The following is a 17,656-nucleotide window of genomic DNA, read 5'->3' on the forward strand; positions in this document are numbered from 1 at the left end:
ATTTATCAACCATTTCCTGCAAATTATCTAAATTAGTATAAGTATTATTTGCTGTAAAATATTTCCACATTATTCGTTTAAGTGTTCTATTAAATCTTTCAATAACTACAGCTTTTTCTTCATTAAATGTATGATACATGTTAATCTTATTTTTATTCAAAAATGATTCAAACTTTTTATTATAAAATTCTTTTCCTTCATCTACCCATAAATTTATTGGTGTTCTACCTTCTGAAACTATTTTTGCAAATGCTTCAGTAACAAATTCTCCAGTTTTATTCTTTAATGGAATAACCCATGCATATTTGCTGAATATATCAATAACGGTTAACAAGTACTTTACTCCTTTATTATATTTTGAAAAAGCTTGCATATCAACTAAATTGGCTGACCAAGTATCATCAATGTCAGGGACAATCACCCGCCGTTTTGTAAATTTTCGTTTTATTGGTTTATGTAATTCTTCTGCTAATTCATCACTCCACGTTATTTCGGGGGTCTTTTTGAGTAAATACTCTACCCCCTTTTCCCGTTTTTTGATTTTCGTTTTTGTCCGAGACCAAGTTTGTATTTCGTTTTAATTGCAGGTTTTACAACTAAATGTTTTGCAATCTTTTCCCCAAATGTTTTTCATTTAGTGTTATTTAAGTTGGAAAGCATTTGCTTATCGCATTCGCTTTTATTTGTACTAGTATCATTATAGCAAAAGTCATGAGTTTTGCATACTGCATCCAGTTCATTGACAGGGGGTCCATTATCTAAAGGATTTCCTGGCCCACAATAACGAAAGCCTGGCAAAAGCAAACCTTTCTTAGGTAATAAAGGTAACATTGCTTTGTGAATATCTAAATTACCTGCTGTGAGCTTAGGCTCAGAGTTGGAAACTTTGCTCCCCGTTGTAGTACTTTTAACAAACTTTGATTTCATTCTTCCACAAGATGAACAGGTAGCCATTATCATTTTTCTCCCGTTTTTTGTTGTAACATAATGAGGATTCATATTATCAATAAATCTTCTTTCTTTCAAACAATATATTTTATTCTGTAAACTCATCTATATTATATGTATTTAAATTTAAATCATACAATATCAAAACAAAACAAGTATACTCTGTGGTTATTATTGTTTATTTTTCATAAGAATGTTACAAAATGGTATAAACAGTTATGATTTATTATATAAAATGCTGAAAGTCAACAATGTAAAACATAATGAACAAACAATTATAAATTATTTTAATAAAAAGAGTTAACATGTATCAAAACATAATATTCTTTACTACTATCATAAGCGTATATTCAATCATGCGTGTGATTGTAGAACAATCATATGGTTGAGTGATTTCAGTAACACGAAAGTTTAATGTTCAGTCATGCGTGTGATTGTAGAACAATCATACGGTTGAGTGATTTCAGTAACACGAAAGTTTAATGTTCAGTCATGCGTGTGATTGTAGAACAATCATACGGTTGAGTAATTTCAGTAACACGAAAGTTTAATGTTCAGTCATGCGTGTGATTGTAGAAAAATCATACGGTTAAGTGATTTCAGTAACACGAAAGTTTAATGTTCAGTCATGCGTGTGATTGTAGAACAATCATACGGTTGAGTGATTTCAGTAACACGAAAGTTTATTGTTCAGTCATGCGTGTGATTGTTGTACAATCCTACTCTTGAGTGATTCAGTTGTTTGTACAATTATCAGTCTTCGTTGGTTAAACCAAAGGTTTTAACAATAATTTGTTAAAATCTGTTTTTTTTTTTTAAATTGATCGGCTTTGGATTTTTTAAAACAAGGTGGCTAATTAAAATTGAAAAAACTGTGCCAGAAGCGGTATTTCTTATACTACTACAATCTAACCAAGTCTGCTATCATTTTGAACATGTTATCAACAACATATTATTTTTTAGCACACGCTAAATTTCAAAAAGGTATTTTCAGTAAATATCAAGAGATTAGCAAAATAACAGTTGGTGGCTTAGTTCTTTAGTTCCGTATATATAAAAAGTGTAAACATTACGTAAACACATTTACATGGATGTCCAGCGGGACAAGAATGCCCGAATGGACTTTCTAATTTTCAGACATGAAAGTTACATATTTTAGATATAAACTGGTTCAGTCAGCTAAAAAGGTGTCTTCATATCGCTCAACACGACATTTATGTTGCGTTAGTGTTTCTCAGCTTGATCATTTTGACTTGGGTGGTTCCAAACTCCAGATCTAGTAGCTTTAGTTATTGTTTAATCACTCCATAGATATGGTCCTAACATATAGCAGTGTCTGAGATATAATACAGGCTCCATAACTTCAGATGCCCTCTCTAAATTCCAGTTTGTTTAATTCTGCCCATTGTTACCCATTATTTGAACTGGGGGCTAAACGCCGCTTTTCTTGGAATTGCACTAGATGTATCGTATATGGTTCCATGTACAATTCTGTATGGGGTTATTTCTAAAATTTATTTTGGTATAAGTAACACGTGTAAATGTTGACTTCTGCTCCACCCGGGGCTAAAGGATGAGGACGGTAGCTTGCATTTCCACTACCGTCCAAGGGCCTGCAACATTTACATTTATCTCGTGTTGGGCGACATGTGGCTTTTCACTTTTTCGATTTTATCTCTTTTCTCCTCATTATATACGCACATGTTTACTTAAACAACAATCTCAACTAACTGTGACAATATTTGTATGCATTGTGCAGCAACAGACGATTAATAACCGCCATCAGTCTTCACTTTTGTTAAAATTATAATTATTGTACATGATGAATAGCAAGATTAATTGTTTGTTTTCTTGGAAAATGTTAAAATTATTATGAATTGATATGCACTTGCCTGCAAATTTATTAAACTGAAGATACTAATGCATTGAAGAAACGTTAAACTAAGAATATTGTATGTGTCAAAAACAACATTATTGTTTATTTGATTCTTTGCAGAGCAAGAAACATCGGCAGTTCTTGCAGGTTTAGTTGCATCATAACTATCAACTCACGTTTGTGCAACATAGTTTATGTAGTTTTTCGCTCACTTGAATATAAAATTGTGTCGAGGAGTGTTTTGGTCGAATGGATACGTGTTATTCGAAGTTCTAACTTTGATTTTATCCCATTTGGAATAAGGAATCGATCCCGCTAGCTGAAACGATGAGAATGAAGTATTCATTACATAACACTTTAGACCATTTGACCATGGAGCCTTTTTATTTTATGTAAGCTATTTATACGCGTCTCTTCGTAATAGCAACACGAAAATAAAACTCCAATATTTCTTTTAAAATCTTCAGCACCCGGTTTTCACGGACGGTCACCAATCCATTTACTGATCTTGCTTTGCGTTGCTTAAAATATTACAGTTCGAACTTAAGCCTGTGTTTGTGTCACATCAGGAGCTGTGATTGTGACTTCAGCGAGTCTAAAATCCATTACCACTTTTCTTACCGGTCGGCACTTTAAATAATATACCGTCGCTCCCTTTGTGTTTAGTTGGTCAAAGTATATTAATTTTGTTTTAAAGGCAGATTAAATTAGTCTGGGTATTTTACTGAAAATAAGCGCGTTCATCGAATCATATATTCTCCATGTATTATCCTACCAAAAGGTACAAGCCATTAAAATTATCGGTGACATCATTTGCTTTAAAAACGTATCAACGCAAGAAATTAAAATTTAATCTGCCATTATTTATTGTGTTTAACGCCTCAACGACACAATTATAGGTCATATGGCAACTTTCCAGCTTTTCGTGGCAGAGTTACGCCCCAGGTGCCCCTCTGGGCATTGTATCAGACACCTGGGTAGAACCACCGACCTTCCGGAAGCCAACTGAATAACTTCCTCACATGAAAGAATTCTACATTCCAGCCGAAGTGTCGAACCGAAACCGTGCGGAGCAAAGGATTCGAAGTCAGCGAGCTTAACAATGCGGCAATGGAGGCCCTACTCGATCCTATGTTTACCGAAATTCCTCATGCGCGAGTATTATAGACCAAGTATTTTAAAGATACACTGATAACAAATCAACTAGTACTATTTGATAACATGCACAGGTAAACAGGTTTGACTACAAAAATAATTAAAACACACTAATTATTAACAACAGGGGACTGAATTGACCATTCACTGCAGACTTCTTGATGTCATGCCCAATGAATAAAACATTGCATAATAGGATGTTCCTGCCAACATATTTGTTTGTTGATTGATTTGTCAATCTCCGCTACTCCCACTGCTTACCAGTTTCTTTTAAAACACGCGTTTAGATGTGTTGTCTGTTTATTCTTGTATAACGGTATGAGGAATCTAACAGTACAATTATAACAATTTGTAGCATTTATTTGTTAACTTCTCTTATCTCTCTTAATTTAATACAGTTCACCAGTTTCATTTGTGATCATAGCAAACTACAAGATATTTCTTTTGTAATTAATACAAAATCTTGATTGTATGTCCTAATAGGTATAGATCCGGCTTCTCTCCTTGTATATTGACGAATTCAGGCTGTTGTTTTCGCTGAAATGGCTTTAAAACAGAATCAGTATTTGATTCCTTTTAGTGGAATTAGCTGACCTGTATTTTCTACCTAGAAAAAATTCGACAGCTGATAAATCTGCAGCGGATTGTATTCTTCTGTCTTCTGTTTCCACAACCATAGCTTTCGTGTGTAGTGGACATTTGTGGTGGAAATAACCATAAAAAGAGATTGCCATTTTGTTAATATTAAATTTCTTACGCTGTTTTATTTTATAAACTGTCACAACAGCAGTTCTCAAGTGCCATGTGGCGGCTGTAAAAGTCTCCCCGTTATTTGTGTTACAACAGAGCACCTCTTAAGCCATTGCTGGAGAATGTGAGAGGCGTTGCACATTTCATAATCTCTCATGAGCAGACTCAATCAAACTGAGTCTATTATTTTTCTAGGCTGGATTCTAAAGGGTCATCGTCAAAAATTTAACGGCAACATTATATATCATCGATTACTCAACTTAATGATAATGGCTCAGCGCGACGCAGCAGGGTATGTTGACTTGATGATGTCATTGAAAAAAGAAAACAAAGTTAAAACGCCCAGGAAGGGGTATAAATAGTTAGTGATGACATAGTTTAAAAATATTTTTAAGTATTTCCAGTAATATTAGGAAACGAAGGCATGGTTGTAAACAAGAGTGAAATATATATAACTCACCGGTCAAAGCTATGTATTGCAGAGAAAACATGGATAATTGGTAAAGGAAATTTAAAGAATATTTTTCACGCAGACTATGTTAAACATATTTTGACCGTTAGGTTTAGATAATATGTAACTCTGCCCTCATCTTTTACGATGTATTAACTAAGTGGAGAAATGGAGAAGTGACTTAAGCTCTCCTTTTAGCTCATTGGGATATTGTATGGTAATGGTCTGGAGTTTGACTGAGGTGCTTGACGAAGAAATATCAATGTCCTTTAAATTAAGTGATATGTATAGTATAGTATAGTGTATCAGTGATAAATTTATATAGGAATGTGGAATTTTCGCCCTCTTTGTGATAAAAGTCGTTTGTACTTTTTTTTGTAGAGTGGATAACATAATATGAAATAAGGCACTGCCTCAATCGGGAATCGATCCGAATTCAACTCATCCCATAACATTTGAAAAGAACCGTTTAATGATACCACGGAAGGACACATTCTTTAATTCGATAGTAAATATCTCATTTGGTATATATCGCATGTTACCGTAGAGGGATCGATCCCGATTTTCGTCGCTACGCGTAGGATCGTTTCCCTATCAATTTAAAGATAGATTTTGGGATAAAAATCAACACTGCCCATATTGTTTTGTATTACAGGTAATTTCCTACTCTTAGATAGGCGAATCCTCCGGAGAGGTATATTTATTTATATGAAATGTGCTCACTAGGTGCTTTTATTTACAAGTGCACACTACGTGTATATATACCATATATCCATATTTGTACTGATGTACAAGACGTTGCGGTTTGAACAAGTTATATGAACGCTCATTAGGCACAAGGAAAAAGCGTATTCTTCCAAAAAATCCGGAATCAGACGCTCTGTGCACGTGCCGGAAGTACACATTTTTTTATTCGATAGTATATATCTCATTCGGTATATCGCATGTTACCGTAGAGGGATCGATCCCGATTTTCGCGACGACGAAAATTGGTAGGATCGATTCCCTAATAACGAATAAAGTCTTATGCTAGAACACCAGACATTTGTAAAAATGCAATTTTTGCCATTTAAGGAAATGTTAATTAGCATAGAAGCACATGTCTACATAATATATTTCGATATTTTCTTGCTCAAATCCGGGAGACAACTGCGAAATATACATGCTGGCCAAATAATTAAACGATTTTTCAAAATTCAAAAAGTTCTTATTACCAACCCAGGAGATCTATCGAATTATATGTTTTACATTAAGAAATGAATAGAATCTCAGAATCTCAATCACACATCACATCAAATAAAGCATAGAACCCCTTAAAAAACGAAATATATTTAATTTACAACTAGGAATTTAATGAAAGCTTTGCTTATATCAACAACTGAATTCTTATTGTTTTATACCTCTGTCCGTAAAGAACGACAACTTTTGCCACAAGTGTAGGTATTTATCAGGTACTTTCAAGCATAGATATCTACATGTACTAGTTAACTCCCCTTGCATTGTCACAATGGAGCGGAAAATGAAAACGTGTTTAGACACAATATATACTTTTTTTAAAACATGGTCAAATCGGACATGTTTGAATGTATATTGTTTTCAGTTGCTTCACTGCTTCTTATGGTTTAGTGAGCTTATTTAATTGGAAAAACATATTTTACCAAATCGATATTAAAGTGAAATATCACACAGTATTTTATAGTTGAGATACGACATTTTTGCTTGTTACTAAGTATCAAATTTACGAACAGGTTTTGTAATACATAACAGGTTTGATTAGGAAATGTGTAATTATATTGAAATACAGTACATATGCTTATTATATTTAAAGAAGTGAAAGTGAAAGAAGTTTTTTAATATGCACTTAGACCTCTTTTGATCTCCCTTTCAAAACAAATACGAAGGAATCATTTAAAACCATATGCTACAGAACCGGCGAATTGAACGTTTCAATGTTCATATCCTTGTCCCGTCCGCTGTCCTTTACATGCTGGGTTTTCCTGGTATATTGACGCATGGCAAGGTAGGTTGCACCATGCTCTCCTTGTGCACTGTAAAACATGAGAAAACGTGCGCTAAGTATTAACAAGAGAATAAAAGATAAATCGTTGTAGTAAAAGCCCATGTATATACACTTGTAATATGTTTGGAAACACAAGAGAGATGTTGTTGTTTTTACGGGGATTGTGTACCGTATATGGGCGAGTATAATACCTTTGTTCAAGGACCAACGCGGAGTCTAGTTCAATTTAACATTTCCATCTGACTGCAATGTCCGTAAACTGCATATAAACCGAGGTCAAGGTGGCTATCGCACGTGATATTTCTGGCACAGGGAAGAAGCTGTTAATATTCTTAGTGTTAATTAATGCAGTTTTTTAACGATAATTTCATTATTTGAATGATTTTTAAAAAGATATGGCGTGCTAAAGAATAAAATGGGAGTAATGTTTTATTCATGAATTCTCTAGATTTTACAAGCATTCAAAGACAATATTTAGAACTACGCTGACAGTAAAGGTAATGACATGTCGATTATTTTCTGGACTTTACAAACCTATCAAAGTAGAGATGTTCTCGTGTATGTACAGGAAATATCAAACAAATACGTATTTATTACATTTTTATTCATTTACATGCAAATTAACTCGGTATCTGTCTGATCTCATAGAGAATATCCTCAACGTGTGATTCAAACTTCATGGAATCGTCACTGAGTTGACGTTTTATTGTACAAAATATTCTGAAACCGACCAAATGTTTGCGAGAAATTAGTACATACATTTAAATGCTATCTGGACCCAACAGTGTGTAGAACAAAACCATCTCTGCTTATGTTCTCAAATCAAACCTTGACTTTTGGTAAAATTTTAAATAATGCAGTTATTGAAGAATATAAGGTTTATTTAATAAGCTTATCTTTTCATTAATCATTATAAGTTAATATTATTATTAAGTGAGGATTTTGTATGGATGTTTAAATGAGCGTAAGGGACACAGGTTTTGTCTTTATATATATATATACACGTAATGTACGAATATTGTGCTTAGATTCTAAACGTAAATGAACGAGCTGTCCGCCCTGTGAATAATTTTGCATCATTTGTTTTGCACGTCTATTTAAAATAAGTATAAAACATGCGAGGCAGTGTCATACTCCAGTCATTTGTTAGGTTTTGAATAGTTTTACAAGTTATAGTAATCAATAAAGATAGACAGATAAACTCACTGTCCTAAAAAAGAAGAAATAAGCTTTATTTTACAGGACCGTACTGTTCTAGGTTTAAACAATTTTTTATTCAAAATATTAAATGTGATTACAATATATGTTACAAAAGCAAGGGATCGAGTAGTTAGCTAATAAGCTTTTTAGAAACACCTTCCCGAGTATTCCCGTACTATTCTTGAACGCACAAGAGTATCAAGGAGCTAAAATACACAGTACGTAGGGCTTACATTTTCCAATCTTTGTTGCATTTTCATGTAGAACGTTTGTTTTAATCGCACTCTGCATTTACAGGAAATATTACTGTTTTCATGGCTATTTTCCAACCATAACAAATTCAATTTTATTAGATTCTCATCCAGTGTAGAAATGAATTAGATTGATTAAACAAAAGGGCCAATGACACTTTCTCGCTCAACAGAGCTTAACAGCTTGAAATTTATAGCAAGAACTGTTATTGTCAAATTACTTTGAAAATTTGCCTGCAAATCCAGAGAAGTATATTTTCAGAGTTTTCCAAAGAGCCAGTAAAACTTAACCAGCTTTCGGCAGTCATGTCTTTTATTTGTATTTTTGATAAACCAAGATGACTTTTGATAGTCGACTTAAAACAGTCATGTGAAATTATTTCAAGATATGGAAAATGGTAAAGGAAATAGAGTTTAGCGTTTATATATATTTCTTTTTTAAGCTCTGATGGCCATACTATACAGTACATAAAAGGGAAAGTGACAACCTCTGGTAGCCATGCTTTTGACACATTAAAATAAGTAGAGAATCGCCAGTAGATAATTCGTGCGAAATTACTTTAAAACAGGACAAGTGGTTTAGGAGGACATGTTGCTTGAATATTTTTACTTTTAGCTATATGACGGTCATGTCTTTTGATAAATCGGAATAATTTGAACATTACTTTTAAAGTCTTACCTGAGGTACATTCGTGTAATATTATTTCAAAATCGGACCAGCATTTTCTGACAAGGTTTTTTTCTTCTTTTTATTCCACTAGAATCTAAATACATGTACAGCCTTCATAAAGGGTCATCCAACAAACCTTTTTATGTAATATTTATGTAACGTCTTAGAACAGGATCAGCAGTTTTTGAGGAGATTTAGCAAAAGTTCCTTTTTTTCTATTTTAGTCTAGTAGCCCCAATGCTCAGTCAACCGAAACCGTTTGAATGACTTTGCGAGAGGACTAAACAATAAACATATATGCAAAATTTTGTCAACATCTACCCATTGATTTCAGATGAGTGTCTGATGATGTTTAAAGAAAAATGAAGAAGACAGGACGGGCAGACGCTTAACTTTGAGTTATCACAGTAGTCACAATAGCTCACTTTGATTATGTTTTACTCTGGTGAGCTATAATGGGACATTTGCAGTGTAACAGATTAAGCAAAATATGTGCACATTAAGCTGATGACACTAGGGCAGATTCATTAATAACGAGATGATATGAGTAAAGATCTAGTTATTAACGAGGAAGGATTCAGTAACTACGAGATAGTAAGTGGTTAATTACACGAGGAAAGATCCAGTAATTAACGAGGAAAAAGCATGTCATTACGAGAGGGTAAGTGGTTAATAAAATAGAAAATATCCAGTAATTAGGACATGGTAGTTGACTAATAACACGACAAAAGATAAATTAATTACGCGAAAAGTAAATAGTTAATAACACGAGGTAAAATCCAGCTATTACGAGATGGTAAGTGAGTAATTACACAGAGATCCAGTAATTACGAGATGGTAAGTTATTAATAAGAAGAGGAGAGATCCAGTAATTACGAATAGTTAAGTATGTAATAACACGAATAGTGGTCATGTATTTACGAGATGTTAAGTGATTAATAAGAAGAGGAGAGATCAAGTAATTACGAGAAGGTAATTGATGAATAGAACGGGAAGAGATTCAGTAATAACGAGATGTTAGGTGAATAATAACACGAGGAAAGGTCCAGTAATTACGCGATACGAAGGGTATATTATATAATTTCCAAATGGGACTATTCAGCTTTCGTTATTTAGTACATGCACGAAAATGAACACGACAGGGCGAATTTTCTTATGGTATAAATTAAAAAAATAGAGCTTATTATTGATAATTCTACAGTCAGAAAAAAACACAACATTTCTTTCAAGGGTTTGAGTCGAACATGATGAAGAGATATTACATACAATAAATTCAATAACAAGGAACTGCTTCATGAAAGTTAGTCTTTGTAAAAGATGAAATAACAAATACACAGTTTCTAAAGAAAACAGAAGTATTCAAAACCCCGGGTAATAAGATTCCCACAACAACCTGAGGAAAAAAAAATAAAAAAAAATAAACAAGCACACATACGTTTACATGGCTGAAATACTTGATCCATACCATCGTTGTCCACAAAAATAATTACATGCAAGAAAAAGTGCTCAAACGTCTATACTTAACTGAAAATGCTCATACTCCACTAAAATCCTGATATTCCTAGAGAAAAATGAATAAAGCTTATACATCTAGACTAAACTGATAGAAATAATACCACATTAAATTTATAAACGCTGAATCTCATACAAATGACTAATTAAACGTCCATTGACCTACACTTCTAATAATTGCCCGTACGCCTAGATTAATGGATTACTGACACGTTATATACCGAAGTATACGACACGTCATTTATACTGTGACAAACGTCAATCAACCTGATTCGCAGTGGAGTAATTATCCTATGAGTAAGAGCACACGTAGATGTAAAATTATACAAATGCCTTATACTATCTACTTAACTCTAAACATCATGATATTGAAACACTTAATTAAATATCAAAATAAGCTTAAACATAGCTTATACATACGTTTACATTAACTGGGCAAATATTCATATTGAAAGAACCATGACCTATCAATGTTGTTTCACCAATTAAAGGCCATATAGTTAATTGTTCAAGATGAATTAGAGTTTTTCATCTAAATCTAAATTCTGTCGAAAAATTTCTATTCCGAAATGCCATAAAATTGCGATTTTTCTTTCATAAGCTATCCTTAGAAAATGATGCCAGATGAAAATTACAAAGACAGTTAGCAAAAACCAAGACACCACCCTATCTAATTTTTATTATGCTGAATTTCTCTTATTATATCAATTTGAAAATTAAGTTTATATTCTACATTTAAAAAAATGACCAACGTGCTAAACTATTAAACTGGACAAATAAACTGGACCCGTACCTTAAATTTTGCCGCCATACATAAAGTATATTACCTTGAAAGCACTGACAATTTGTACTGTGACACGGTTTAAGGTCCGTCATATCAACACATTGATCTCCGCAGTGGCAGTCTTTCCTACAATATGTAAGAGTACACATGATTTAGTTTTATTGCTAAAATTTTCATCACAATATGCGCTTAGTAACGTTGCGTAAGTAGTGAACTCTATAGACATGTCAGATTAATTGAATAGCAGCGTTGTTAATTGCAAATATACACTGAACAAAACGCTTAAACCATCGGAATATTCATAGGCCAATTTGTAATGCTCACATAAACTTTAAAATAGTTGCAAATATTATCATATTTTGTTAAAGGGAAAGCCAATATTGTTCTAATGCAAATGCTTGGATTTCTTTAATCATTAAAAGAAGTGAAAAAAAACCATCAAACTAGATTAGATTGTTTGCCAAGTAATGAATTCAGCAGTGTTTAATTGACATCATAAATGCATTAAAGTTCTGCCTCCGTGATCAACCAATTTCTGAAATTTCGAAATGCCATATCTTTACATGAAGCTGATTTGTTTGAGCTTGATTGTGGTGAAAGCTTGAGTCTGCTTCCAGAATACTGATGCCATGATGAAAACAAGTTGGGACCGAACCCACGACCCTCGGGTTGAGCGGCCAATACCTTAACCACAAGATCACCCCATCCCTCGAAACTGTCTCAACTTTTTCGTTAGTGCTACGATTTTAATATTCCATCAGCATTATTAAAGGCTTGAAAATAACCTTAATTGCTGATACATTTAAGCCTTTATTATGTCTGAAGTTCCTTTTAATCAACTAAGCGATGAGACCAATGTTTGGCGTAAACACGTATTAAATGAGTTTCATACAAATAAATGAGTAACCTGTCTTTCAATTTTTGCTGTCCGAATTCAAGCTTTTTCCAAGCACTAACTTTGGTTTGTATACAAAAGAAAAATGGATGTGAAGTCATAAGAAAGTCGTGCTATTTTGGTGAAGCCTAGTTCGAAGGCGCATCGAAAACGAAAAAGCATGAATAACTTTACTTAAACAAGAGCTCGTCAAACACGAAATGCCCCCCTTGATTCATATAGTAATTGCACAAGGAACAGGAGTTATATGCTCACTGTAAACAAAAGTTCTATCATTCTGGTTTAATCTGACCTTGACCTTTAACCTATTAACCTAACAAGAGATTACAGACTGATCTTGGCGCCATCCACTGAGCCATTTTTAAATGCTCCAGATTTCAAGACTAGCTTAAGGTCAAAATCAAGGTCAAATTTCATTTCGGTACAAAACAATGTGTGTGGTCCAAATTTGAAAGCTGTGGCTTGAGATATGTTGAAGTAGGTCACTAGATCAATTTCAAGGTCAAAGTTCATTTCGGTAGACAGAACTATGCATGTGCTTCAAATTTGGAGGCTGTAGCTTGAGAAATGTGAAAGTATGTAATAGGTAAAAATCAATGTCAAATTTCAATTTAGGACACAAAACTATGCAAGTGGTCCAAATTTGAAGCCTGTACCTTCAGAAATGTGAACGTAGGTCACTAGGTCAATCTCAAATCAAAGTTCATTTCAGTACACAAAACTATGCTTGTGGTTCAAATTTGAAGGCTGTAGCTTGAGAAATGTGAAAGTAGGTCACTAGGTCAAAATCAAGGTCAAATTTTATTTTGGAACAAAAAAAAAAACTATGCATGTGGTCCAAATCTGAAGCCTGTACCTTCAAAAATGTGAAAGTAGGTCACTAGGTCAATAACAAGGTCAAAGTTTTGTTTCAGCACACAAACCGATGCATGTGGTCCAAATTTGAAGGCTGTAGCTACAGAAATGTGAAAGATGGTCACTAAGTCAAGATCAAGGTCAACTCATGTCAAGGTTCATCTTGCCACTCAAAACTATACATGTGGTCCAAATTTGAATGATTAAGTTATGGACATGAAGATTCTAAGTTTTTCCCTATATAAGTCTATATGAACCATGTGACCCCTGGGACGGGGCCATATTTGACCCTAGAGGGATAATTTGAACAAACTTGGTTGAGAACCACTAGATGATGCTACATTACAAAATATATAAGCCATAGTCGTTGTGGTTTTGACAAGAAGATTTTCAAAGTTTTTCCCTATATAAGTCTATGTAAACCATGTGACTCCCAGGGCAGAGCCATGTTTGACCCTAGGGAAAAATTTGAACAATCTTAGTAGAGGACTACTAGATGATGTCATATTCAAAATATCAAAGCCCTAGGCCCTGTGGTTATGGACAAGAGGTTTTTCAAAACATTTTCCTATATAAGTCTATATAAACCATGTGACCCCCGGGGTGGGGCCATATTTGACCCCAGGGAAATAATCTGAACAATCTTGGTAGTGGACCACTAGATTTTGCTACACACCAAATCAAAGCCCTAGGCCCTATGGTTTTGGACAAGAAGATCAGAAACCGTTTTGCTGTTCCTGGCCAATGTGACATTGACCTTTGACCTAATGACCTCAAATTCAATAGGGGTCATCTGCTGGTCATGGCCAACCTAACTATCAATTTTCCTGATACTAGGCCCAAGCGTTCTTGATTTATTGCCCGGAAACCATTTTACTGTTCCTGGACACTGTGACCTTGACCCTTGACATACTGACCTCAAAATCAATAGAGATCATCTGCTTGTCATGACCAACATTCCCATCAATTTTCCTGACCCTAGGCCAAAGCGTTCTTGAGTTATCATCCGGAAACCGTTTCACAGTTCAGGGTCACTGTGACCTTGACCTTTAATATACTGACCTTAAAATCAATAGGGATCATCTGCTGGTCATGATCAACCTCCCCATCAACTTTCATGATCCTAGGCCCAAGTGTTCTTGAGTTATTATCCAGAAACCGTTTTAACTATTCAGGGTCACTGTGACCTTGACCTTTGAAATACAGACCTCAAAATCAATAGGCTTCATCTGCTAGTGATGACCAACCTACTTATCAATTTTCATGATCCTAGGCTCAAGCGTTCTTGAGTTATCATCCGCAAACGGATTGGTCTACATTCCGACCGACCGACCGACCGACCTACCGACCTACCGACCGACCGACAGACCGACCGACCGACCGACATCTGCAAAAGAATATACCCCTCCTTCTTCGAAGGGGGGGGGGGGGCATAAAAAGTGATGTAAAGTTAAATTAAGTAATGTCTAAATGAACACGTGACCGAGTATTGCAGTACTGAAGTCCCCTATCGGTGGAAAACTTTCAATAGTGACCTTGACCTTTGACCGACAAGCATAGATCACGTCTTGACACATTGTCTAATCACGGGGAACATTTCTGTGTAGCACTAAGAAAATCCATCAATGCATTTAAAGGTTATGGAGCGGAAAAATTTTTTACTTGACCTTTAATAGTGACCTTGACCTTTAACCTACAATCGTAAGTCGTGGGGCCTCCGTGGTCAAGTGGTTAGAGTCGTTGACTTCAAACCATTTGCCCCTCATCGATGTGGGTTCGAAACCTCATTTGAGGCGTAGAATTCTTCACGTGAGGAAGCCATCCAGCTGGCTTACGGAAGGTCGGTGGTTCTACCCAGGTGCCCGCTCGTGATGAAATTATGTACGGAGGGGCACCTGGGGTCTTCCTCCACCATTAAAGCTGGAAAGTCGCCATATGACCTAAAATTGTGTCGGTGCGACGTTAAACCCAACAAAATAAAAATAAATAAAACAATCGTAAGTCATGTACGTGCATGATTCACAAATTGTCCTCTATTCACATACCAAGTTTTATTGATCTGGTTTGAATAGTATTTGAGTTATTGTAGGATTCAGATTTGCAGACGGACAGACTGATTGACGGCAGACGGACGGACAGACGGACGGACGGAGGGCATTCATATAGTCCTCTCCGATGTTCCACCGGTAGAGGACTAAAAAAGGGTAAAAATCAAACAACAAAGTTTATTCCTTTTGTTACGTAACGTTTACTTTCACTGCATCAAAACTGATTTATTTCGAATCTCGTGGTTTGAATTTTATAAGTATTGTAGATTAGTTCAATCTCACAAGCAACGTTTATTTCTATTTTACGAGGGCAAATCCTGTGGTGCTGATTTAAAATACATGAAAAAATTATATGCATTTTATGAAGACAAATTCGTTGTTAGGTACATACCACATGTTGAAGATGAACTTGATGCATTGATTTTACAACAAAAATACAAATGATACAGAACTGATACCGGAGCTGTCACGTGACCATACCGGAAGTTCATGCTGCGGCAGAAAATCGGGAGTAATTAATCAAGTTCTGCACAAAAAAAATAATAGTTTAAAACTTAACAAGTGCTGGTAACATTCATATTTAAATATTACATATGCCGAGCATCGGTAAACGCTGAGCATTGGTCCAATCATTCCAGAATTACATTGGATATTGGAAAGATGGTGAAAGTAACATATCTATAACGATACTTTTTTACGAATTTCGGAATTGTATAAAAAGAACAAACAAGTCTTATTTTTGCTAAAAGAAATGTAGACATGAATAAATTTAATCAATTTATCAGCCCAAATATCAGTGACATTGTATTTTGACATTTTGCAAATATTAATGTTTTATGTTATACTTTGTTGGCTGGGATATATTCTCTGAAAGTTTTATTTTATTTCCTTCCTTGGAAATGCGTCTAAATTGTTTACGGTTGAAAATTGTAGAACAGTTTTGTTCAATGTATCTATATGCTGAAGAAGCCCTTTTCATCAAATGAATATGGGTGTTTTTAAAAACAACAGCGCAAGTGACACCATTGATAGCATTCTAACAGTTTTGTTACGATAAAATAATAAAATAAAATATACGTACACACTATTACATGATGGTCCAGCAGAACAATAACTCCCTCCTGGATTTTGACCTTCTGACAAAGATATCAGACTTGAAGCCAATAAAATGAAAGTGCTGTATTTGACAAGCATCGTTTTTATTCAGTTAGCTAAAACGTTACTAAGATTAAAACTGTTTTACTTTTATACTGAAAACAATTGCCTTTTATATATAAAACACTTAATCAACTTTACCACAAAAACAATTAAAACTTATTAAAAATCTTAACACGTATTTCATTGACTCATAAATTAAACAAAACAACAGACAAATAGAATACATGCATCTCATTATGAGTTTTAAATCAAGGTTATTGATAAAGTCAATGCCCATTTAAGAGCATCTGACGACAACAAAATAATGAGAATGGCAAAAATTCACTCATCAATTAAATATAGACATCTCATAAATAAAGTAGGTATTCTATTCTCATTTGTAAACACATTTATATTCTTTACACATTTTTGTACATTTTATTTATGTTTTACGTTCTAACAATAGCGCTTATTGACAAACTAATGGCCCTAATGAGATATCTGCCATCTTCTTTTAGCAGTGAAAGGGTAAATACTGAACAGTGATGCCACAATACACATAAACAAACGTAATTTTGTACTGATTCTTTAAACCTTATCATGCTGGACACAATTGAATTTGCCTTTGCGACCAGTGTAGATCATGATCAGCCTGCACATCCGTGCAGTCTGATCATGATCTGCACTCTTAGCCATTCAGTCAGCATATTGTTGGTAAGCACCCCTTTTAACAGTTAATGGAACTGTCCAAATTGAAAGGTGGACAAGTTCATTATAGAAATTTAGCAGGGTAAGGGTTAATAAAGATTAAACGAAGATGTTCTTGCTGAATACATATAAAACATTTTCCTTGTTAAACAAGTAAGAAGAATGTCTAAAAAGGTAGAAAAACAGAATGTCAGATTGTTTGTGGAGTTTGCTTCGTTTTTGACATTATATTTTGTTCTATCAAACATTTTCAGCTAGGCGACAACAGTTTCTGTACTTTGTATGTTATGACAGGATCTTAAGAACTTATAAGGCTATTTTATGACCAGATTATTAAAAAGTTTATTATGTAATGTTCAGTGCTTTATATTCTATTTTTAAAGTCCCAGTTGGCGT

At 34.4% G+C, this 17,656-nt stretch overlaps 1 protein-coding gene across 1 annotated transcript in view; it reads right to left on the reverse strand.

Annotated features, from left to right (window-relative positions):
* LOC123564796 (uncharacterized) overlaps positions 1–16,689 on the reverse strand; it is a 36,013-nt gene extending 19,324 nt beyond the window's left edge. Inside the window, exons 1-2 of the mRNA XM_053537426.1 lie at positions 16,497–16,689; positions 11,661–11,743 (exon numbers count right to left, since the gene is read on the reverse strand). Coding sequence (XP_053393401.1) covers positions 11,661–11,743; positions 16,497–16,609 — 196 coding nt within the window. The 5' untranslated portion in view covers positions 16,610–16,689. The remainder of the gene's footprint in view (positions 1–11,660; positions 11,744–16,496) is intronic.
* Between the last annotated feature and the right edge of the window lie 967 nt (positions 16,690–17,656).

The sequence above is a fragment of the Mercenaria mercenaria genome, chromosome 2 (assembly GCF_021730395.1).
Source record: "Mercenaria mercenaria strain notata chromosome 2, MADL_Memer_1, whole genome shotgun sequence".
NCBI classification, from domain to species: domain Eukaryota; kingdom Metazoa; phylum Mollusca; class Bivalvia; order Venerida; family Veneridae; genus Mercenaria; species Mercenaria mercenaria.